Source organism: Heterodontus francisci, chromosome 31 (genome assembly GCF_036365525.1).
Source record: "Heterodontus francisci isolate sHetFra1 chromosome 31, sHetFra1.hap1, whole genome shotgun sequence".
Taxonomy (NCBI): Eukaryota; Metazoa; Chordata; class Chondrichthyes; order Heterodontiformes; family Heterodontidae; genus Heterodontus; species Heterodontus francisci.
The window spans coordinates 26,428,101-26,453,799 of record NC_090401.1 but is presented as its reverse complement, the minus strand read 5'-3'; the positions used below and the strand labels follow the sequence as shown (position 1 = coordinate 26,453,799).

General features: G+C 43.6%; 1 protein-coding gene across 2 annotated transcripts in view; it reads right to left on the bottom strand.

The window, feature by feature from the left end:
• LOC137347099 (angiopoietin-2-like) overlaps nt 1-25,699 on the bottom strand; it is a 218,154-nt gene that overhangs the window by 10,925 nt on the left and 181,530 nt on the right. For both annotated transcript variants that reach the window (XM_068011190.1, XM_068011191.1), the window contains one exon: nt 17,065-17,195. In XM_068011190.1, the coding sequence (XP_067867291.1) occupies nt 17,065-17,195 (131 nt within the window). The remainder of the gene's footprint in view (nt 1-17,064; nt 17,196-25,699) is intronic.

Below are 25,699 nucleotides of genomic sequence, written 5' to 3'. Positions count from 1 at the left end.
GCTTGGTCTGATAAGTGGCAAGTAACTCTCCTGCTATACAAGTGCCAGGCAATGACTATCTCCAACAAGAAAGACTCTAACCAGCTCCCCTTGACAAGGGCAAGTGCATAGGAATACCACCGCCTCAGATATCCCCCCCAAGTCACATACCTTTCTGACTTGGAACTGTATTGCCATTTCTTCATCATTGCTGGGTCAAAAATCCAGAAACTCCCTCCCTAACATCACTGGGGGAGTACCTTCACCACATGGACTGCAGTGGTTCAAGGTGGTGGCTCACTACCACCTTTTCAAGGGCAATTAGGGTTGGGCAATAAATGCTGGCCTTGCCAGTGACATCTACATGCCATTTATCAACTAGAAACAGTTGCAAAGCAGGTTAGATCAGATGCTTCTGGCCTCATTAACATAGTTGAAATGATAACCAGCGTCCTGGGAGCAGGTTGGCTACTCTCTGCTTGTCCTGCCCCCATAAAACCTGGAAGCTGGCGGGGTGGAGCCAGCTTCACGTAGCACCACATAAATCCCACCTGCACCAAATTCCACGCACTCACCCATGTTAAAATTACTCCCATTGACCCCAATTTTATGGTGTGAATTTCTATGAGCCAATTGGACCAAAAATGTTCCTAGTTTGTAGAGTTAGCTGATCTCAGCCAGGATGATCATAGAGGTAATAGAATTGGCCCCTGGCCTTATGAGGACAAATTAGATGATTTCCCATTTCTGGTTAGTATCCATTGACTCCTGCTGGGAGGTTATATGTACATGGATGCCAGATGTGGTGATCATCTGTAATGCCCCGTGGGCAAGTAGCTGATGAAAATCACTGACTAGGTGACGAATGGCTGCTCTCGGTAATTTAGGTGTCCATGTACACAAGTCATTGAAAGCTAGTGCATAGCCAATAATGCTAATGGAATGTTGGCCTTTAGCTCGAGCGGTTTGGAATACAAAAGGGAGGAAAAGATGTTTCAGTAGTAGAGTTCTGGTCTGCCTGCATTTGGATGTCTGCATTCAGTTTCGGCCACCATACCTCAGAAAAAAAGCTTTGGCATTGAATTGGTTACAGCACAGATTCACCCGAATAACACTGAGGCTAAATAGGGTTAAATTTTGAGGACCGGTTGCACAAACTTGAGTTTATAAGGTCGAGGTGTTTAAAGTGATAAAGGGATTCAATAGGATGGATACAGAGAAACTATTTCCTCTGATGGGGGATTCTAGAACAAAGGAGCACAATTTTAGATTTAGAGCTCGGCTATTCAGGAAGCACTTTTTCACTGATTGAGATTGGTAGATTTCCTTTCGGTAAGGGTCTCAAGATATTTAGAGCAGAAAACAGGAAATCATTGCCATGTACGTTTAATTTAGTGTATACTATAAAATTATATCAGTAATTCAACAGTCCTAGGTCTTTAAAGAATAATGCATTATTAATTTCCTCACGAGTTCCAGTAAACCCTCAAAACCTTATAGCTAAGAACTCAGTCTTTGTATGTTCGGTATTGGAGGAACCGAGTAATAGCCTTGCTCATTTTCCTGGTTGTTTTTTAATGATCTGAAAGTCCGGTCATAAAGCTAGGGCAGGCTTAACTAGCTTTCTGTGTTGCAAGAAATAATAATTTATGCAGCTGGGAAAGTGTCCGTAGTAGCAATTTTACTAACAAGCTACTGAGAGCACATGCAGAAAAGCCAAACTGAGAAATAGTGGGTCCAGTTGAAGGTCAGAATATCAAGTTATTTTTTTGATCGGGTATAAAGGAGTTCTCCCACCCATGTGCAATTGGGCTGCCGGAAAAATGGACAAGATAACTGCTCAAAATTTCAGGTCAGAAAATCATGCCACAAAATTATGCTCAGAAATAACTATGGCAATCTTCCAAATTATGGGCCTCAATTTGCTGGAGTCGCTTTTAAATCTGGTTTTCAGCTAGAGATTTTTTTTTTGTCAGTATTGCTTCCACCTCCAAAATAGACACTGAGACCTGGGAGGTTCGCAAGAAAAGTCAATAGTTTTACAAACTTTAAAGAGGAAAAGATATGAAAATAAAAGAGCAACATGCCAATATGAAGAAAGGTGAATGTGGAAGGCAGGGAGCACAGGTTATGCATTTTAGTAGTACTGGCTCATGTTCCAGCAAAAAGGCATTTCTCTTTGGATAGTTATATTGTAGTTCTTGGTGTTTGTTTCAGCATCGGTGTGAGCTGAACATTTCAACTGCAGAGAAATCCTGAGAAATTTTTGCTGGAGTTTGCAGGGTTTGGAGGGGTGGTGGTTGGCGGCAAGCTGTCAGCCTTCACTGTCATCATCCATCTGAAACCACTCGCAACTTCAGGACATCGGGCATGAGCAGATTAGTGCAGAAATCCTGAAACTGCGGTGTGTCGCTCAGCACTGCGCCACAGGCCATGCTGTGTACACCCAACCCCAACGCCGGCAAACAACAAAATCAGAGAGAAAATTAACTTTTCTGCCACCACATTGATGTTAGAAACCATATAAAAAGTTACACCTTGTTCATTTAGGTGTAACTGGGTTTTTAACAGTGGTATGATTAATAAAATTTGATGAACAGAACTGACCCTGAAAAAATAATTTTATAATCGTGGAATACTGTCAAATGAATTAGTAGATCTTTTCAGCCAATTTAAATATTTTTTTTTTAAGTTCTCTCAGAATATTTTAGCTTGCACCTTCACCACATGTGTATGTCCCAATCTTTAATTTGCTTGATGTAAATTTTTTAAAAGCTATTTTATTTTAGCGCGTTTAGTTTCCTGTTTGGATGTCTGTGAAAATCTTTGAACGTGATTGGCTGCTTTGACAGCCTGATGGCATTTCTCCAGCTCTACACAGGGAATGCCCAGCAAAGAATGCTGCAATCAGTTGCCGTACCATTGCACGGTGACAGAGGTGGAATTTTCATCAGAGACCGTTGATCTCTCAGTGAGGCTCGCTTTGTGATCAGCAGTGAGCACCCTTGCTTTGCCGTTGACTGCAAATCTGGCCCAATGCCTCCTTGGACTACTAGTTTTGTAAATTTTCAGTACTTGCACTCAAAACCTATGTTAACAATATTACTGAAACATCATAAAAAGCACAATTAGTGCAATAATAAAACCACGAGTAACCTCGCCCATTTGATACTGCTAGGCGCTAAATTCTGGAATTCTCTCTGGAAACCCCTCTGCCTCTCCTCCTTTTAAAAAATCCTTAAAACTTCCTCTTTCATCAAGTTTTTGGTTACCTTTTGGGGCTCAGTGTCAAATTTTGTTTGATATCACTCTTGTGAAGTGCCTTAGAACATTTTACTACATTAAAGGTGCTATTTAACTGCAAGCATAGGTCAATTAGCTTGGAATGGCTAGAGTGTGATCCAGAAAAATACCAAAAGCATGGGTTCAATCCCAGCACTGGCTGTGGTAGTTTTTTTTTATTCATTCATGGGATGTGGGCATTGCTGACCAGGCCAGCATTTACTGCCCATCCCTAAGTGCCCTTGAGAAGGTGGTGGTGGGCTGCCTTCTTGAACCGCTGCAGTCCATTTGGGGTAGGTACACCCACAGTGCTGTTAGGAAGGGAGTTCCAGGATTTTGATCCAGCAACAGTGAAGGAACGGCGATATAGTTCCAAGTCAGGATGGTGTGTGACTTGGAGGGGAACTTGCAGGTAGTGGTGTTCCCATGTATTTGCTGCCCTTGTCCTTCTAGTTGGTAGAGGTCGCAGGTTTGGAAGGTGCTGTCTAAGGAGTCTTGATGCATTGTTGCAGTGAATCTTGTAGATGGTACACACTGCTGCTACTGTGCGTCGGTGGTGGAGGGAGTGAATGTTTGTAGATGGGGTGCCAATCAAGCGGGCTGCTTTGTCCTGGATGGTGTTGAGCTTCTTGAGTATTGTTGGAGCTGCACCCATCTAGGCAAGTGGAGAGTATTCCATTACACTGCTGACTTGTGCCTTGTAGATGGTGGACAGGCTTTGGGGAGTCAGGAGGTGAGTTACTCGCCTCAGGATTCCTAGCCTCTGACCTGCTCTTGTAGCCACGGTATTTATGTAGCTACTCCAGTTCAGTTTCTGGTCAATGGTAGCCCCTAGGATGTTGATCGTGGGGGATTCAGCGATGGTAATGCCGTTGAATGTCAAGGGGAGATGGTTAGATTCTCTCTTGTTGGAGATGGTCATTGCCTGGCACTTGTGTGGCGCGAATGTTACTTGCCACTTATCAGCCCAAGCCTGGATAATGTCCAGGTCTTGCTGTATTCCTACACGGACTGCTTCAGTATCTGAGGAGTCACGAATGGTGCTGAACATTGTGCAATCATCAGCGAACATCGCCACATCTGACGTTATTACTGAAGGAAGGTCATTGATGAAGCAGCTGAAGATGGTTGGGCCTAGGACACTATCCTGAGCAACTCCTGCAGTGATGTCCTGGATTTGAGATGATTGACCTCCAACAACCACAACCATCTTCCTTTGCGCTAGGTATGACTCCAGCCAGCGGAGGGTTTTCCCCCTGATTCCCATGGAGCTCCTGGAGGCCTGCCACTGAGCCTTGCCTGACGCTTGCAGAGTAGTGACCCTCAAGCTATGCATGACCAACTTTTCCTCTCTCTGATGAAAAGAGATGCCTATGGTTCTTTGGGACTACAGCTAGAACAACAACATAAATTCAAGTTGTTGTTGCTGTTGTATACCAAGAGTTATTCGACCCCTAGATTTTACCAGTAAGTTAACTCCAGTGCAATCAACTAAAATAGTTTCCCGCTATGATCTTCAAATAGAAAATCCTTCTATGATTCCCCCATCCCCCGCTCTTTCCCATACATAATTTTGTATATGAAGACAGATTAAGAATGGACTGGCAGGTGCTTCACTGATATGGCACATTCCTATTTTTAAGCACTTTTTACTGTATGAACTACAAAACAGAAACTTTTTGATGAATTCTACCAATTGCAAATTATCCCAGTCATGTTATGCAACAACCTTCCCAAAAAAGATATGGGAAATGTAAGCAAAGAGATCATTCAGTCTGTCCTAAGCCACAAGTCAACATCCTGCTGCTACAAATATATTCCTATTTTACTTTTCAGTTGCATTCCTGTTTTACAACAGTCTTTCTTCTCTTCTAATGCCACAAGTGGGTAATTTTGTGCTAAGTTAACTAATCTTTGACCTTAGCACCCCTGGGGATAACCAGGGCGAAAATAAATAAATCACCCAGTGTTTTTCCCCTGCCTGTTATTCACATATGGAGGTCGTATGTGAAGCATAGAGTAGTTCATTTGGATGAACAATCCGCTGGCGCTAACTGTTCAAGCTCATATCTGAAGACTGGGCACTTGGAATAGGTACAAAAAGGCTGTCAACAGCTTCAAGGAATTTTGAATTCAAAGGGAAGTTCTAGTTCACTGCTTATGGTCTCACTTCAACCATTCCTTACAAGAAGAGATTTATATAGCATCTCCTACAATCTCAGGACATCCCAATGTGTTTTGCAATCAGTGAAGTAGTTTTTTTTGAAGTATATAAAATGTTGCAATGTAGGAAATGCAGCAGCCAATTTGTGCACAATTAAGTCTCACAAACAGCAATGAGATAATGACATGGTAATCTATTCTTCAGTGTTGGTTGAGGACACCATGGAGAACACCCCTGCTCTTTTTCAAATAATGCCACGGGACCTTTTATGTCCACCTGAGAGCAAAGCGAGGTTTCAGTTTAATGCCTCGTCCAAAATTCGGTACCTCTGACAGTGCAGTACTCCCACAATGCTGCACTGCAGTGCCAGCCTAGATTGTTTGCTCAAGTCTCTGGAGTGGGACTTGAACCTGCAACTTTCTGTCTCAGAGACGTAACTTGTATTCAAATTGTACCTTTGCGGCTACTGGCGATCTCTCAAGATTAACAGAAGATAAAAGCATCTTCTGAGCACGCTTTTTATAAACCTGCTTTGGTTCAGGCTGACAGTTATAGGGCTTTTCTAAAATCAAAAGCAGAAGAGGAGACAGAGCTGGAGGACCAGCAGCCAGCAGAAGAGGATAGGAATGTACTTGATCAGATATCAAACCAGAAAGGAATAATTGCAGCAGTGTGACTTTGGCAGATATTCCGCTGACAGCCGCGTGTCCCCGGTGCATGTCTCGTTCCCAGCTCCTAAATATTCTTTTGCTTCAGGAGTTATCTGTTCTGCCTTGCACTGCTGGTGGGAATGTTTAATCTGGCAAGCACCAGAGGAGTCAGGAGCAGCCAAATTTGCAGCTGTTTATATTGGTTTACTTCTTCAATAACCAATCCAGTACTGAGGTACTAATCTAATCAGCCATTTACACAGAAACACCTGTGAAATGAGACTTTGAAATGTAAAATGCTGCTTTAAATTGTTAAATTACTCGAGTCAGAATAGTACATGCATTTGTCTTTAATTAGAAAGAATGCTGGAAATCAAACGAAAAAAAACAGGAAATGGAACAGTGTTCAGAGAAGGAAAACTTTAACTTGCCTTTTTTCTTTACAAATGAATGCTAATTGATTTGTCTTTTTCAGCATTTTCTATTGCTGTGTCCAATTATCAACATTGCTGGAAGTGTTCAGTGGAATTCACACACATACGGTTGAGTGAATCAGTAAATGACAAGAGGAACATTTTCTCATTAGAACTGCTATATAATCCTAAACATAGACATTATTCCAGTGCATTTATTCGTGCAAGGTCTAGTGGTTTCGATAAAGAGTTGCAACTGCTGACAGGGCATTGGTTCAGATGTTGCAACACATGTACCAGAGTTGTAGCAGCAGGAGACAATGATATTGGAGGTTGCTGTGTGCAAATTAGTTGCTATGTCTTCCCCACTAAAGCAGAGACTATACTTCAAAAGCTGTAAAGCCCTTTGGGACATCCAAAGGTCATGAAATGTAATATATAATGAAAATCTTTCATTCTTTAACAGGAACATGGCTTAACCCAGTCAATATAAAGGAATTCAAAATGGTAGGGTAGAGAATATTCAGAAAACAGAGATAAAACGTGGGGGAAAGGGATTGTAACTCTAACTGCAAAGAAGAGAAGGAAAAAACTAACCAATGAAATGGCACAGCCGGAGGCTTCTGGTGCATCGACAGCTAATACACTTTGGGCTCAGTATAAACTACCAGCTCAAAATCAGAAGTAGGTCAGATGAAGAGATAAGGAGATTGTGAAAAGAAAATGATTATATTCATGGGAGGGTTTCAACTAACTAAGAATAAAGTGGGACTGCCCATGTGGTTCAGAGTTCAGTAAATGTAATGCGAAATTGCTTCATGACTCTGTGTATCACGGAGCCTCAGGAGGCACTTCTCGATTTTACTTTGTAAAGGCAAGTGACCCCTGATAGCACAGAGAAAATGAAACTCCCTCCACCCCAGGTGATGGTGACCATAGCATGATTAAGTTTGATATGATATGGGAATCAGTGCTGCTGAGGACCAGCGCCCAGGTATGCAATTTTAACAACTGCAAACAGACTGACTGCAGGGATTGTTTAATAACATTTCCATTGAGGACAAAAAGTATACTTTCAAAGACATACTACGAAATAGGCAGGAGAAATACATATTACAAAGACAGACTATTAAAATGACCATAATTCATTAACATCGGGAAATAAAGAGGAAGAGGTGCACAAAGTCTGCAGAGAAAAAGCAAGAAAGTCCATTGGGAAAAATATCTGAAATTTATGAAGCATGTCAAATGATCAGAAGTGTGAAGAGGAATCTGGGAATGAGTATTGCTGCAAATATACACAGCAGCAAGAAACTTTTCCAGTACCAAACCAATAAAATTCGGGGAAGAAGTGCAAAGCTTAAAAGTAGGCCAATGACCTGAAACTTGAGAATGAACAGACAATGGCTAAAATGTTTAATCATTGCTTCTGGGAGTAATGACGAAAGACGAATATGCTCTCCATCAATGAAAAAAACATATGGGCTTTAACATCTACAACATATATTTATAATGTGCCATAATAAAATATCCCAAGGCACTTCACAGGAGCAGGGTTTCGAATTAGAATTAGAAATAATTAGAGTAGACAAATCTTCAGAATCTAACGACACCTATCCCAGGTTGTAAAGACAGACAAAGGATGAAATCTGTGAAGTGCTGACAGGCGTCACAAAGTCATTGAATACTCAAAAGGTCCCACTCGATTAGAAACAAGCTTACATGGTAGCCATATTCAACAAAAGGGATAAATCAAATCCTGAGAATTATAGACTCATCAATTTTAAATTAACACCGGCAAGATAATGGAGTCAATAATCCAGAAAAAACTTAAGGACCACCTATATAATGATGTATTTATAAATAACAACAAGAGCTGACATTTAGAAAAAATTCCAGTTGTACTCAATGCAGTCAGTTTGCTGCATCCTAAAAAGTGACCCGATATAATATCCATTATATCCAAAAAAGACAGAGGCGCAAGAGAAGAGCCAACTGTGCAACAGCCCCGACAAACAAATTTCTCTGCAGCACCTGTGGAAGAGCCTGTCACTCCAGAATTGGCCTTTATAGCCACTCCAGGCGCTGCTTCACAAACCACTGACCACCTCCAGGCGCATATCCATTGTCTCTCGAGATAAGGAGGCCCAAAGAAGAAGAAGAAGTGAAAGATCTATTGAGTACTGAAGGTTTTTAAGAGGACCTGGTCTTAGGCTGCAGTTGGAAGCTATGTTGCTATTTATTTGGAAAATTAGTGCAAACTCAGTTGAGCTGCATGAAATGATTTATGTTGGACAGTAAAAACACTTTGCTGCATCACAAATGATGTAATACATGTGAGTTGCACTGGAAATATGGCATCAAAAAAGCATATAGAAAGAAAAAGGATTCCTGGAGTGATTGCAAAGGAATAACCTAATTGAGAAATTCAAGTGTATCAAAAAATATAACAAGCGTTTGCATTTATCTGGTGCCTTTAATGTGCAAAAGCAACCCAAGGGGCTTCACAGAAATAAATGCTGAGACAGCAAAAGAGCCATTAGGAGGAATGGCTGAAAACTTGATAACAGGTCTGTTTTAAGGAGGATCTTCAAGGAAGAGAGGGAGGTGGAGAGAGGGGGGTTTAGGGAAGATTTCCAGAGCATGGAGTCTCGACTGCTGAAGGTGTGGCTGCCTTTGGTGGGATGAAGGGAGGGCGTTGGGGGGAGCTGATGCACAAGAGGTCAGAATTAGAGAGAAAAAGTTCTGAGGTGCGCATTTTAGGTCTTGAAGAGATTACACAGAGGTAGGTGGGGTAAGATCACGAAAGGTTTAAACATGAGTTTGAGAATTTGAAATTGGAGCTGTTAGGGCATCAGGAGCGAATGTTTGTCAGAAAGGACAGGGATGAACAGGACCTGGTGAGGGACAGGATTCAGGCAGCAGAGTTTTGGATGTGCTGAAGTTCATGAAGCGTGAAGGAAATTAGCCAGGAAACCAGTAGAATAGTTGAGTCTGGAGGTCAGAAGAGCATGGATGAGTGTTTCAATGACAGATGGACTGGCAGACACAGAAGTCAGTTGAAGTTACAGGAATGGAATTTGTCAATCTCTGTATTGAAGAATATATGGAGTCGGAAGCTCAGGTTAGCCTCATATAGTACACAGACTGAAAACAATCTGGTTCATCCTGAGTTAATCAACTGGTGGTAAAGAAGAGAATTGGCGGTGGTCTGCTCTCCAAGGTGATGTGGGGTAGCAGGTCGTTTTAGTGAGGGAGAATGAGGCCTCATAGTGTTCGAGATAGTTTGGCCCATGCTGGACAGCTAAACCAGCTGTGCAACAGATACACTCAGTTCAATGCCCCTGAGATTTGGAGTGAAGGTGTGGGCCACACCAGTGGGATTAACCGAGAAGAGAGAGAGTTCAGATCATGCTGAACACAAAGGCATCCAAGTTGGGCACAAGGGAATGGTTGAGCAGATTGACTGCAAAGCAGGAGCTATTTGTATCTGGAGAGTTGATTAGTGTAGTGTTCGATTGATCTGGGTTTGATTGTATGAGTTTGTCCACTTATCTGTGTTCACTGTGTTTGATTGCTTAAGCCTATGGGTGGAGCTTAAGAATTTGAAACTGAAACCAAAAAAGACAGAGACTGTTCTGAGAAGTCATTGTGCGAAAATCTTTTAGTGAGAGATATTTTAAAGTGCTGTAACTAAACCAGTTGGTGATTTAATACAAGTGTGATATCTGCACTGGTCTGAGATAAATCAGATACATATTACATCCAACAACCTGGCGTAAACATAACAATTATCTTCTTGAAATCACTTCAGATATTTGTTTTTATCATGAATACTGTGAAGGTTTTGGGTTGGGACTTGTTCCATTTCTGTGCTTACAGCAGCTGACACAGCCAGCTAATGCGTTTGGTATCAGTGATATGCAATTACGTCCATATGGAAAGATTAATGATTGTGAAATTGCAGCTGCAAGTTTAGCAAGAAATGGTTTGAAGTTGATTTCTGGGAAATTCTAGCCCCACTGTATGTTTATTTTATAGGCAGGAATTTACAGAATTAGGTTGTGTAAAATTAAGTGTAACTAGAAAATATTTTAGGATTTATGATTCATATTCACTTGCCAGAAATAGTCACTTAACTGGAATGTAGTGCACTTTCAATCCAATGTGAATTAATACCTGATCAACTGTCAAACTGCTTATAATAGAAATGCCGGATGATGTCATATTTATCTCAACTTCCTAACAGAGAGCGTTAGAACATTGTCATTTCACCTCAAGGACTGGGGCTTGAATCTAACACACATTTATAGAATAAAAGCCTCTCTCAGATTATTATAAATGGCCTTATAATCATAGAATGATACCGCACAGAAGGAGGCTATTCAGCCCATTATGCCTTTGCCAGCACTTTGAAAGAACTGCCAATTAGTCCCACACCTGATCGTGCTCCTACCTAAATCTTCCATCTTTAAGTGCTTATCGAATTCCTTTTTGAAAGTGATTATTGAATCTGCTTTCACTACCTTTTCAGGTGCATTGTAGAAACAATTCGTGGCTTTTTTTCCCCTCATATTGGGCTGAACCTTCTGTGCCTGCCGCCAATATCGGTGGTGGGGGAAGAGAACGGTGACCCGCCTGTGTGGGCTGCACGTCGCACAGCCGCCGCAATCTTCCATGCAGCGGCTCATTTAAAAAAGCCGGACAGGGATCCGAAGGCACGGAAGTGCCTGCCACTGGGATGAAGATGGCAGCAGGATATCAGGTGGCAGGGTGAGTATCATTAATTTTAATTTATTTAAATATTCAAAGGAGGTCCCATTGCCAAGTGGCGTGAGGGGGGCCGCCACGAGCCAGGCCCTCCTGGCACCCTCCTGGTGCATGGCGGCCCTTTCCCGGAGACAGCTTCAGGCCCCCCTTGCCACGGACCCCAATGCTTGGGAGAGAACAAAATCCATCCCATCGTCTCTGATTTTTTGCTAAGTACCTTAAATTTATGTCCACTGGTCAATGACCCTTCTGCCTCTGTAAACAGTTTCTCCTTATTTACTCTCTCAAAGAACTTCACGATTTTGAACAGTTCTATCAAATCTCCCCTTACCTGTCAGTGCTCGAAGGAGAATAACCCCAGCTTCTCCAGTCTCTCCACATACCTGAAGTCTTTAATCCCTAGAACCATTCTAGTATATCTCCTCTGCACCCTCTCTCAGGCCTTAACATCTTTCCTCGAGAGTAGTGCCCAGAATTGGCCACAATATTCCGTGTAGGGCCAAAGCAGTGTTTTATAAATGCTGAGCGTAGCGTGCTGTATTTTAAGACTCCGCCACGAAGTAGGTGGTTGACGTAACAAAACGCAGACCGTGCGCACGGGCAACATGGCATGGAGCCGACGGGTGGTGGTGGCCAGGAAAGTTGAGAGAAACTCCTTCAGGACAGCTCTCCATGCTGTCTGGCCTCCAGGTGACTTTCCCGGGGCAGGTTCCGTGGGAATTGGCAGCCCACTCCATGGAGGCAGGCCGGCAATGAAGCCAATTAACGCCCCAATCAAGGGCCGTTCTCCCCCAGCGCTGCAATGCTGGCATGTGCCACCCTGCAATGCTATGGAGGTGGCCTCTTGCCAGGGGACATGGGTAGTTGAATTAATTGGCATCAGGGGGGGGGCCACAATGCTCATAGGGTCCAGGAGTGGCCACAGACACTCTTCTGGAGGGGTCAAACCTCCACCCTAAAACCCCTTACAGTACCTTGACATCCTTCTCACCACTGTAGGTGGGGGCCTTAATGAGCATCCCCATTTTGAGGCACCCTTTAGGTCTCCCTCTTCCCCAGCAGTGCTCACCTCTCCCAATAGGGCTGCCATCTAGACATTGCTGCGGGCCCTCCAATTGGGCCTCCTGCTTCTTTGGTTTGCCCGCTGTTCTTAATTGGATGGCAAATGCGAGGCGGGCAATTAGGAGGCCGCCTCACGTAAAATTGCTCCGGCAGGCGCACTGAGGCCATGCACGTGCTCAGGACACGCATATGGTCCTGATGTCGGGATCCCGTTGCCCACAAGAAAATTCAGCCCCATGCATCTGCCCATTCCACCAGAATGCCTATGTCCTCCTTAAGTCTTTTCTTATTCTGCTCACTGTTAACTACAGTTTCAAGTTTCATGTCATCTGTAAACTTTGAAATTAGGCCATTTACAAATATCAACAGAGAAGTGGTCCCAACACTGACCTGTGGGGGACGCCACTGCATACTTTCCTCCAGTCTGAAAAGCAACCGTTCACTACAACTCTCTGCTTTCTATACCTCAGCCAATGTAGTATCCATGTGGCCACTGCCCCTTTAAACCCATGGACTTCAATTTTGCTCTATCCAATGCCTTTTGAAAGTCCTTCTGCACAACATACACAGGACTATCCTCTCCGTTACTTCATCAAAGACCTCAATCAAATTTGTCAAACACGATTTGCTTTTGACAAATGAGTGCCGGCTTTCATTTATGAACCCTTTTTCTCCCAGGTGCCAATTAATGTTGCCCTGGATTCTTGTCTCTAGGGTGGAAATTTTCATTCAAAAGACCCACTCACAGAGTGGGGGAGTGGAACAAAGAACAGTACAGCACAGGAACAGGCCATTCGGCCCTCCAAGCTGATCTTGATGCCTGCCTAAACTAACACCTTCTGCACTTCTGGGGCCCATATCCCTCTATTCCCTTCCTATTCATGTATTTGTCAAGATGTCTTTTAAACGTCGCTATCGTATCTGTTTCCACCACCTCCCCTGGCAGCAAGTTCCAGGCACTCACCACCCTCTGTGTAAAAAATTGCCTCGTACATCCCCTCTAAACTTTGCCCCTCGCACCTTAAACCTTTGTCCCCTAGTAACTGATTCTTCCACCCTGGGAAAAAGCTTCTGACTATCTACTCTGTCCATGTCGCTCATAACTTTGTAAACCTCTATCATGTCGCCCCTCCACCTCCGTCGTTCCAGTGAAAACAAACCGAGTTTTTCCAACCTCTCCTCATAGCTAATGCCCTCTAGACCAGGCAACATCCTGGTAAACCTCCTCTGTACCCTCTCCAAAGCCTCTACGTCCTTCTGTTAGTGTGGCGACCAGAATTGCAGGCAATATTCTAAGTGTGGCCTAACTAAGGTTCTGTACAGCTGCAACATGACTTGCCAATTTTTATACTCTATGCCCGACCGATAAAGGCAAGCATGCCGTATGCCTTCTTGACTACCTTATCCACCTGCATTGCCACTTTCAGTGACCTGTGGACCTGTACGCCCAGATCTCTCTGCCTGTCAATAATCATAAGGGTTCTGCCATTTACTGTATACCTCCCACCTGCATTAGACCTTCCAAAATGCATTACCTCACATTTGTCCAGATTAAACTCCATCTGCCATTTCTCCGCCCAAGTCTCCAACCGATCTATATCCTGCTGTATCCTCTGACAATCCTCATCATTATCCACCAACTCCACCAACCTTTGTGTCGTCTGCAAACTTACTAATCAGACCAGCTACCTTTTCCTCCAAATCATTTATATATACTACAAACAGCAAAGGTCCCAGCACTGATCCCTGCGGAACACCACTAGTCACATTCCTCCATTCAGAAAAACACCCATCCATTGATACCTTCTGTCTTCTATGACCGAGCCAGTTCTGTATCCATCTTGCCAGCTCACCTCTGATCCCGCGTGACTTCACCTTTTGCACCAGTCTGCCATGCGGGACCTTGTCAAAGGCTTTACTAAAGTCCATATAGATAACATCCACTGCCCTTCCTTCATCAATCATCTTCGTCACTTCCTCAAAAAACTCAATCAAATTAGTAAGACACGACCTCCCCTTCACAAAACCATGCTGTCTCTCGCTAATAAGTTCGAGTAGCGAGTCAGGAAGACTTTTATAATTGAAACAGGCTTTGCTGTGGTTCTTTAACTTAGAAATGGCATTGGCATCCCGCAAACCTAATTCCCGACCAATCAGAGAGGGTGGGCATGATGAAGACCCACTTCTGTCAAAGGAAGGATTTCTAGTTAAAGAGACCGCGGCAGGGGTCAGAGTGGTTGAACTGTACATTGTTTCCTGAGGTTTCATCTACCACAGGAAGTGAAAGATGGTGTGGGAAAGCTGCCCAACTCCCCCACCCCCTCCACCCCAGGCTCACTGACTCTTCCCTGGGGGTCCTCCTATGGGGCCTGAGCCTCTCAAACCAAGCAGGTTTCATTGCCATCAAATGTCAGCAATAACTTCCCATGAAAGCCTGATGCTCACTGGTGTTAACACATTCATCAAGAGCACTGATCCTCTGCCTGTAGACGCAGTGCTAGGGGTCTCCATTCCTTCATACTGGTCCTCTGTGTCCATCCCCTCTCTCCTGCATGTGGCTGAGGAGAAGGTAGCTGGTGCTGCTGTCGCTCCACCTGATGAAAAGTTTTTGACCTGAAATGTTGGCCGGAATTTTCCAAGCCCTTTGGGTACAGGCTGGGAGGCGGGAAGGCTGGCAAAATGGCACGGGAAGGCACTGGGTGGGGGGGGGGGGGGGTGTTGGTGAGCTTGCCTGATGTCTTCCTGCCGCCATGCCATTTTGCTCATGGCAGGAAAGTTGGCGGCCCGGATCCTGCTAGGAGGACTATTGAGTCACTTAAGTGCCCAATTAAGAGACACTTCCTGCCTCTGTGGGCACTTTGCCTACGTTGGGAAGGCCCACTACCAATGGCAAGACCACTGGGTGAAACCTGGCCACCTCCCAGTGGGCTCTGGGGGGTGGGTGGGCGGGGCAACTGTCTCCTTTATGGATACTCCACGGCCCACAGAGGGGTCTCCCTGTGGCAATGGCCACCCTCATGGCAACAGCGCTGCCGGCACTCAGTAAGCACCCCCGCCCACAGGATCCCTGGGACCTGTCTGCCTGGCCCTGGTGACCGCTACCCTATTTATCTGCCTTTGAGTGTGCCCGGCCATTAATGCACCCTCTCCCTGCAGTGGCAGCCTCAGCAATGGCCACCACTGGCGATGGGGCTGCTGAGCTGGCAGCTCTCTGTTTGCACTGGCAGCTCTCGGGGATGGGACACCATCCTTAATTGGACAGCAGCCCCGGAAGCAGTCACTTAAATGGCCGCAGCTGGCAAAATGCTGCCCACTGAAGCTGGGTCATCTCCCGCTTTTGGCCCCAGTGGCTGGACCTGAGCCCATTAACTCTGTTTCTCTCTCCACAGGCACTGTCTGACCTGCTCAGTATTTCCTGTATTTTCTGTTCTCGCCTTGTTCACCCTTCGAGTTTCACAGCTTGGGAAACCTGTGCGCTGGCTGTTAAAACCAGAATCCTGGGTTAAATTCACAATCAATTGACTATTTAAATATTGAAATTACTTACCTGTTAGTTCCATGGGCATTTCCTATTTGCCTCTGAACGTGCGAACTGAAAGTGGGTGGGATCATTTGTGCAGAGAAAAGCAGAGTTGACATTTCAGGATCATCAACCTGAAACATGAATTCTACTTCTTTCTTCACAGATGCTGCCAGACCTGCTCAGCAATTCCTGCATTTTCTGTTTGTATTTCAGATTTCTTGTCAGATTTCTGATCTAACTTTTTGGGACTTTAACACCGCCCCCCACCCCCAGCCCCCTCGCCCAAGCCCAAACCTAACCCCACTCACCCTGGCAGTTAAAATTCTGCCTTGAACATTTTTCTACCACCTGGCCTGTAATTGCCAGATTTTATCCCTCTCCCCTTTTTTGAACAGGCATGTAATTTTTGCATTTCTCCAGTCCTCTGGCACCATTCCCATATCTAAGGAGGATTTGTAGATTGTGGCCAGAGCCTCTGCAATGTCCATTCTTACTTCCCTCAGCAACCTAGGACAATCCCATCTGCGCCAGGTGACTTTTCTACTTTGAGCATTGCCAACATTTAGAATATCTTCACTTTATATTTATCCTATCCCATTTCTCTATTACTGCCTCCTCTGGTGAGACATTGCAGCATTCTCTTTTATAGTGAAGACAGATGCAAAGTACTAGGTGAAATGAGTTTGGCCCCTTATCCATTCTGTTGCTCATGGGCCTGATTTTGGAGCATTCAAGTTTAATACCACAATCAGTATTTCAGAGTGGTAATCAAGGTTTTTGTGGAAATTGGGACTATCATGTTGATATAGTCAGGGAATTGTGGCTCTACTGCCTTATTAGCATATAATACAGAAAGTCTTACTCTTGGTTTAAGTTGTGCTATAACTGACTAAGAATTTCTTGGCACAGATAGTAGATGCAAATACAAATTGTTTATTCTCCAGTCATACATTTTCCTCATCTTGATAAGCATAAAATCCAGAAATGGAAAAACACTTTGACATGTTCATGATGGGGAGGAGAAACAAAAAAGAGAAACTGTTGTTTTTCTCTGTAATGTTTTTGATTTCTGTTTTCTGAATGTTGTTACAGTGTGATATTCCTACTTCAGTCTCTTTTTGTCTCACAACTGGAGGTCACACTGATGAAACTGTAATGTTTTGAAAGCAGTTTCCCAGTACAAACAACAGATAGCTGGAAAATGAAACTCTTCTGTCTTACCTCCAGACGCCATCTGGGAGCATTTGCAACCACATTCATCATTGTCGGCGTCCTTGGTGCTGAAGTTTGTACCAGAGGGGCTGAGGCTGCTGGTTCTCCCGGCTGTTCCACTGTAACCCTTTATGTGGAGCCTGTGGGATAAAGAGAACAGAATTGAAAGAATGCTTCCCCATCACCAAACTGCTCCTCATCTCATTAAAAGGCTTTCTTCGGCATTTGCTGCTCAACAAGGGAAGCATTATGAGCCAGCCAAAAGAAAATTGCAAGTTATAAATAGTTGACATCCCTATGAATATAATGAGTCAATATTGGCCCAGATTTTGCTGGAAAAAATAATGGCGTCTGAACGATGCACACCATGATGAATGTGCAAATCGGCCACCATGTATTGTGATTAACCAGCAGTTGCTGCCTGATATGTGCTGCTTCGCCAATAGCTTCACAAAACTGACAACTCACACTTAACTTTCCTGTGATTTTCATGGATTTTCTGCATTTGCACATTAATTGTCCATTAAATTTGCCAAAGAAAGTTAGGTCTAGTAGCTAACAGTGTAAATACCTTTTTAGTGACATGACAATTGTTAATGACTGTCAATCAACCTGTCTAGCCCAGAAAGTGAACAAGTAAAAGTAAGGCTTCACATTCCTTCAGGTTGTGAAATGTTGTTGGAGATTTCAAAAATTGCATTTTTAAATCTTTTTTTCTTATTTTTCCTTTCTGGCTATTTTTCTCATTCTCTTAATAAAATCCTTCTTTCCCTTCTTTTCTGTACCTAATTTGATGTTGAATTTAACTACTTTCTCAGCCCTTCCTAATTTTATTTCCAAATCCTTTAATCTCAATGGTTAAGGCGATTTACTGTCCTTCCCATGGTTGACCAAGGTCCTAGGTGCCCTCACACTTCCAGCAACTTGAAAAAAAATTAAAACCTAAACACGCATGGATAAACTTAAGAGGGCATGCTCCAGCAGAATCAAGACCATTAATTCGTAAGATATTTCTGTGCGATACTGGTGAGAATATTCATAGAGTTGGGTCGTCCGGCTGGATCAAAAATAAAGATAAAAAAAACACATGGAGAAAACTGTAGCTACCTATCACCATGTGTTCTTAAATGTTTAGTGGTGAAAGAAGAGACACTCATCAGGACAGATGCAAGTATGTCAAATTTCAAAGGGAGCAACAATTTATACTGCATGAGAAAAGGGTGCTGATTGGTTGAGGTGTTGCCATGGGGAATTCACCAGGAAACTATTGTCCCCCCAGGCTTTTCTTCTGTGAGGTCATCCACTTTGAATCCAAGATAGATCAGAGTATGCTCTAAATGGCAAAAGTTAGGATCTAAGGAGGAGCAGGGAGATTTAGGGGCTCATGTGCAGAAATCACTAAACGCTAGTGGGCAAGTATAAAATTAATCTAAAAGGCTACTGGAATGTTGGCCTCAATCTCAAGAGGGCTGGAATACAAAGGAGAGGAAGTTATATAAAGCTGTGGTTAGACTGCATCTGGAGTACTGCGTTCAGTTCTGGAGGGAAGATATATTAGGCACAGATCCCCAGAATGATGGTGTCTAAAAGGGTTAAGATATAAGGACAGGTTGCATAGATTATGTTTGTATTCCCTTGAGTATAGAAGACTAGAGGATGATCTATTTGGGGTTTCCAAAAGATTAAAGGATCTGATAGTTTTGGATAGATGGGGAGAAACTATTTACATTGGTGGGACAGTCCAGAACAAGGGGGCATAACCTTAAAATTTGAGTTGGGTCTTTCAGTGCAGATGTCAGAAAGCATTGCTTTACACAGAATGTAGTGGACATAGACATACAGTAGAGTCAGAAGGAGGAATTGTATCCTGGTGGTGGGGGGCTCAATGTCGAGAGACGCCTCTTTTCCAAAGGGCCCGCAGAATTTAGTGCCAATCAGGCACTAAAGTGGACAGAGGCAGGTCTTCCATAGGATCGAGGATTCCATCGCCGGAAGCCCTGCCGTGGAGAGCTGCTGACCAATCAGTGGCCGGCAGTTGCAGTGCCACCGCAGAGGCGGTGGCTGCTGCTGGAGGTGACCGTCCTGGAGGCTGGAGCCAGGACTCAGGTAGGTCAGGGCGGGAGGGCCCTCGCGGAGTGGGGGTCATGGGGAAGGGGGGAGAGGGGGAGGGAGGTGTCGGCAGCAAGGGCAGGGGGTGGACTTCAGGGTCCCCCCTTCTTGATGCCAGGCCCCTCGAAGTTACTTTTAAAAAGGACCCCTCCCACCTGTCCCCCCCTCTCGGAGCGGGAAGCAGCCCGCACGGCTTTTCCTACCGTAATTCTCATGTGGCAACATGGCCGCCCGCCGCATAGGTAATTGCGGTTGCGGCAGGAAGAGGCCCTTTATTGGGGGTTTAATTGCCCAGTTAATGGCCTCAATTGGTGGCAAGGTGGGAAGGCCGTTCACAGGCCTTCCTGCCTTGGACTAAATTGAGGCAGAGGCAGGTTGGTGGATAAAACCCACCTGATTTTATGCTCTCCCTGCCTCCAAATCTACCGTGGGAGAGAGCATAAAATTCCAACGATAGAGTCTATCGGGGGATGGGTTGATTCTGGGAAGCACTGCTGATCCCAGGGTTCCGGGGACTGGAATTGGAGATCTGGGTGGGAATTTGAGACCTGTGGGGTGGAATCAGCGGTTTAGGAGGGCATGGGAATTGTAGGCTTCAGTGGTTGTGGTGGGGGGGGGAGATATCAGAGGCATTGTGTAGAAGGTCAGTGGGGGTGCCCAATTGCGGGGTCTCCTGAGGCAGGCACATTGGGTCCTGGAGGTTGGTGAAAAAGCACTTACCACCTGGATTCACCAAGGCCTTGCTTGGATGTAGCTCTCTAGGTTCCTGAGACTTGGAAAACCTGGCCGACAATAGTTAAAGTTGAAAAGTTGAATGGCAATGAGGCTAACAGCCACATTATCATAAAGTACCAACCCGCCTCCTTGGAGTGGGTTGGTCCTCAGTCCACCTTCCCACCTCGATTAAAGCCAGAAGTGGATGGTTTGGAGGCGATTTTGGGTCGGGAATCACATTTTTAAGATTTTAATCCCCCACCTGGCACAAACTTGCCCATTTGTTTGGTTAAAATTCCCCATCACACTGAATCATCCAGGTCCCTGCCATTTCCTTTCACAAAACATATTAAGAAATCATTGGAATGTCACTTGTAAACTGTTTTATTCTGACAAGTTTAGAATTACTACTTTGGTCTGCCAGAATATCTAAAAGACAATAAACCCTTGCTTCTACACAGAGTTGACTGTGATCTGAGTATTTATTCAATCTTTAATTATGAAAGGTATAATATATTAATTATATCTAAATTCTACCTAATTAAGCCTATGATCGAAGTTAACGACTAAACTTCTGTTTCAAATGGTCCCAAATGTTTTCCCCCCTCTTGTCCATGTTGTGTATTAACGCACAATGAATTGTGTGTGTCAATTACTTATGTGAAAAGATGTTGAATAGATATAATGGGCTGGATTTGGGGGTCATGGCGGGGTGGGGAGGGGAGGTGGGGGGGCGCAGGCAGGGGAGGTGGGGGGCGGAAAATGCCTCTGTCAGAGGCCCGCCACAGGCTGCAATATCAGGAAGGCCCGGTCCGATATCGCCAGTGGTGGTGAGGCCTCGCGGCAGCCACGCTCCAATATTGATGCTTGTGGCCGGCACTCCCATGCTTTCTGTCCAGAGATCCAATGCAGGACAGTCTTGGGGAGGGGGGAGCAAGTATTTCAGTGTGGTTGGGGGGAGGGGGGGTCTAACTAATCTGATTGGTGTAGGGGATAGTGGGAAGGGGTAAAGTTAAAAGTTTATGAACTTTATTGGGGGGGGGGGCGGGGAAGGTCAGGTACACAAGGTAAGTATTTTTGTAGGGAGGGGAGAGAGATAGGAATGAATTGTTTGGTTATTGGGGGGGTGGTGGGAGTGTGATCAAACATAGGTATAATAGGCTTAATTAGGTAGAATTTAGATATAATTAATATATTATACCTTTTATAATTAAAGATTGAATAAATACTCAGCTTTCAAGACTCATTGAAATTCCCCTTTAAGAAGGTAGAGTTAAAAATTCCAAGGTCTTTCAAGGTCTGTTACAATGGAATTAGAACATGACACACATTGGAGGAACATGCTGTGTGCCATCAGTAAGAGGTAGCTATAAACATAATTATTTGATAGTGTTGGTGATGCAGACAGACTGACTCAAAGAAGAGTTCAAGGTACCATAAAAAACAATTGCAGATAATGAAATAATAAAATGAAATGGTACTTACAGAAACAGATGCCAAGTAAACCGAATTATAAACATTTTGACCAGATAAAAGCTAACAACTTCAGGAGAAGGGGATTTCCAGCAAATAAGTTAAGTGGGGATGGTAGCTAATGATATTACCATATATGGATCTCAAAAGCAGGAAAAACACATACAGAAAGGTCACACCTGTATGCTAAAAGGTAAGATGATAGCTGAGAATCAGTATAAACATGAGAGTTTTGAAACAAGAAACCAGAGGTATTGAATTCCTCATCAATACCTCTCAACCTATGGCTTATTCGGGGAATTTAATGTAAAAGCTTACTTTAAATTTTGATGGATATTCTAAGATATTTTGCTGTAACATTATCAAGGTTAAACTTTTGGATTCTATTTTAGAAATAAGACTATGTGTTACATCTCTTAGTAATCTTTGATATTATGGTATACTTAGCCATTTAAGTGTATTAAATGTTCAATTTTTTAATAGATATATAAAAGTTAATAAATCGTCTCATGTAGCATTCTGTATACAACTTCAAGAACCCCCTCTCTGTGTCTCTTTAAGTGAGGAGATACGCATTGAAGAGAGTTTCCCAGACCTTTATAATATCTGGGATATTTATGACTTGGCTATAATTATTTTGAAGAAAAGGCTATCCGAAAGATGGTAATATTCTCTGTTAGTTTTCTTTCTTTGAGGGAAGATTAGTTCAGTTCTTTAGACCCAACTAAGAATTTGTCTGCTTTGAACTTAATAAAAGGAGATTCATAGGGATTTACACTTGATTTGGTTTAGTCCCTATCAGGGGTTAAAGTCATAAATCACTTCAGGAGGGTGGCTGGAAACATTTAATTAATTTTTTTAACATAAATTTTAAATGACTATCCATTTAGATATTTAAAATAAATGGAAGGGCTTGAAGCCCTTTAAACTGGCGCGGCGACTGCAAATGGCGACGGACCGCCCGCCCCCTCCACGTCATCAGTGGGGGGGGGGGGGAAGGGAGGGGGGGCGGTCCGCCCCAGCCATTTAAATGAGCGGTTGCATTTAATATTGCTCCACGAAGTACAGCCAGTGCATGCGGGCCACCATTGTTTACGGCCACTGCCCATTTTAGCAGCGGCAATGTAAAATCCAGCCCAATGATTCACCAGCGCTCATTGCCATTGTATTTATTAACCCACCGATAATGATGCACCCACATCTGTTGGAGCGATGTGAAGGATTCTGCAACCTTGTTTCAAATAGGCATAAAATAGAAAGTACCTATTCATAATGTTATTATACCTTTATTCTCAAAACTCACATGAAGTGTTGCCTAATTCCTACCATGCTAGATTACTGTACTGCCATTGAGGCAACTCAAGCTTGAATCCAAATTGCCATTCTACCAGAAAGGTGAGTTTTGCTGATTTCAGCTGGATGGTTAATGGGTGGCTGTTAAAGCCAAAGGATACAGGGGAGCATTGGTTCCTATACCATTCAAGCTTGGAGGTTAGTGAAGCAGTACTGACTGTGTGTATGAAAGTAACCAAAGGCTTGACTATCTTATTCTAGGACTGAAAAGATTCAAAGAGCTAAGAGGGACAAAGGAGAACACATTCCATCCTCCAAATGGTCAACTTAAGAACAGACTGTCCCTCCTTTCAGCCCATGAGGGCAATATGGATATCTGCAACATGAAGGATGGGGGAGGAAAAAAGAGGAAAAGGGACTGACCTTCACCTAACCCAGGAAATGAATCTGTGTAAAGGGCTCAGCTGAAGATAGGTAAGAAAACTGGGAAAACAAATGGAAAGTAGTTAAAATGGAATCTATAGTGCATGCATGTTCTTTTCTCAGTACAAATTTCTAGAATCTAATTAACTTAGCAAATCACTACAATTGACATAGTTGCCACAGACTCAGAGTGAACAATGCACCCATTATTATACTATTCTGCTCCAGGAGTGAGGGAGTGTGAAGTGTGCTTATCACTGTGACAGCGAGTCTGTGATCTTGGCCAGGGATTCTGATGAGACATTAAGTACATGGATTAAAAGGAAACTCCTGAAATACTTTTTCTCATTCATTCAAGGGATATAGGTGTCACTGCTATGGCCAGCATTTATTGTCTATCCCTAATCACCTTTGAGAAACACAGGAACATGGAAAAATAGGAGCAGGAGTAGGCCATTCGGCCCTTCGAGACTGCTCTACCATTCAATACGATCATGGCTGATCATCCAAACTCAATACCCTGTTCCCGCTTTCTCCCCGTATCGCTTGATCCCTTTAGTCTGAAGAACTATATCTAACTCCTTCTTGAATATATTTAATGATTTAGCCTCAACTGCTTTCTGGGGTAGAGAATTCCACAGGTTCACCACTCTCTGGTTGAAGAAATCCCTCCTCATCTCAGTCCTAAATGGCTTACCCCTTATCCTTAGATTGTGACCCCTGGTCCTGGACTCCCCCGCCATTGGGAACATCCTTCCTGCATTTAGTATGTCCAGTCTTGTTAGAATTTTGTAGGTTTCTATGAGATCCCCTCTCATTCTTCTAAACTCTAGCGAATACAAGCCTAATCGACCCAATCTCTCTTCATACATCAGTCCTGCCATCCCAGGAATCAGTCTGGTGAACCTTTGCAGCACTCCCTCCATAGCAAGAACATCCTTCCTCAAATTAAGAAACCAAAACTGCACATAATACTCAAGGTGTGGTCTCACCAAGGCCTTGTATAACTGCAACAAGACATCCCTGCTCCTATATTTGAATCCTCTCGCTATGAAGGCCAACATACCATTTGCCTTCTTAACTGCCTGCTGCACCTGCATGCTTATTTTCAGCGACTGGTGCACAAGGACACCCAGGTCTCACTGCACCTCCCCTTCCCCAATCTATCGCCGTTCAGATAATAATCTGCCTTCCTGTTTTTGCCTCCAAAGTGGATAACCTCATACTTATCCACATTATACTGCATCTGCCATGTATTTGCCCACTCACTCAACCTGTCCAAATCACACTGGATCTATTCTGCATCCGCCTCACAGCTCACTCCCACCAGCTTTGTGTCATCTACAAAATTGGATATATTACATTTAATTTCCTCATCTGCATCATTAATATATATTGTGAATAGCTGGGGTCCTAGCACTGATCCCTGCGGTGCCCCACTAGTCACTGCCTGCCACTCGGAAAAAGATCCATTTATTCCTACTCTTTGCTTCCTTTCTGCCAGCCAGTTCTCTGTCCATGGCAGTACCTTACCCCCAAATCCTATGTGCTCTAATTTTTCATACTAATCTCTGATGTGGGACCTTTTTGAAAGCCTTCTGAAAGTCCAAATACACCACATCCACTGGTTCTCCCTTATCTATTCTACTAGTTACATCCTCAAAAAATTCCAGTAGATTTATCAAGCATGATTTCGTAAATCTATGTTTACTTTGTACAATCCTGTTACTGTTTTCCAAGTGCTCTATTACATCTTTTATAATGGACGCTAGCATTTTTCTCACTACTGATGTCAGGCAAACTGATCTATTATTCCCTGTTTTCTCTCTACCTCCTTTTTTAAATAGTGGAATTACATTAGCTACCCTCCAATCCGTTGGAACTGTTCCAGTGTCTATAGAATTTTGAAAAATGACCAGCAATGCATCTACTATTTCTAGGTCCACCTCTTTAAGTACTCTGGGATGTAGATCATCAGGCCCTGAGGATTTATCGGCCTTCAATCCCATCAATTTCCCTAACACCATTTTCCTACTAATACTGATTTCATACAGTTCCTCCTTCTCACTGGACCCTATGTTCCCCAACATTTCTGGGAGGTAATCTGTGTCTTCCTTCGTGAAGACAGAACCAAAGTATGTATTTTAGTTGGTCTGCCATTTCTTTGTTCCCCATTATAAATTCCCCCATTTCTGACTGTAAGGGACCCACACTTGTCTTCGCTAATCTTTTTCTCTTCACGTATCTATAGAAGCTTTTGCAGTCAGTTTTAATCTTCTCTACAAGCTTCCTCTCAGACTCTATTTTCCCCTTCTTAATCAATCCTTTTGTCCTCCAGTAGAAGGTAGTGGTGAGAATGGATTGCTCGGCCATTGCAGAGGGCAGTTAAGAATCAACCACTCATACAAAAGCAAAATACTACAAATGCTGGAAACCTGAAATAAAAACAGAAAATGCTTGAAGCATCCATGGAGAGAGAAACAAAGTTAACAATTCAGATCTGTGACCTTTCATCAGAACCCAAGAATCAACCACTTTGCTGTTGGCCTGGAGTCATAAATAGGCTGGACCGGCAAGGACAGCAGATTTCTCTCCCTAAAGTTTATTCCGTAAAGTGAACAATCCTATAGTT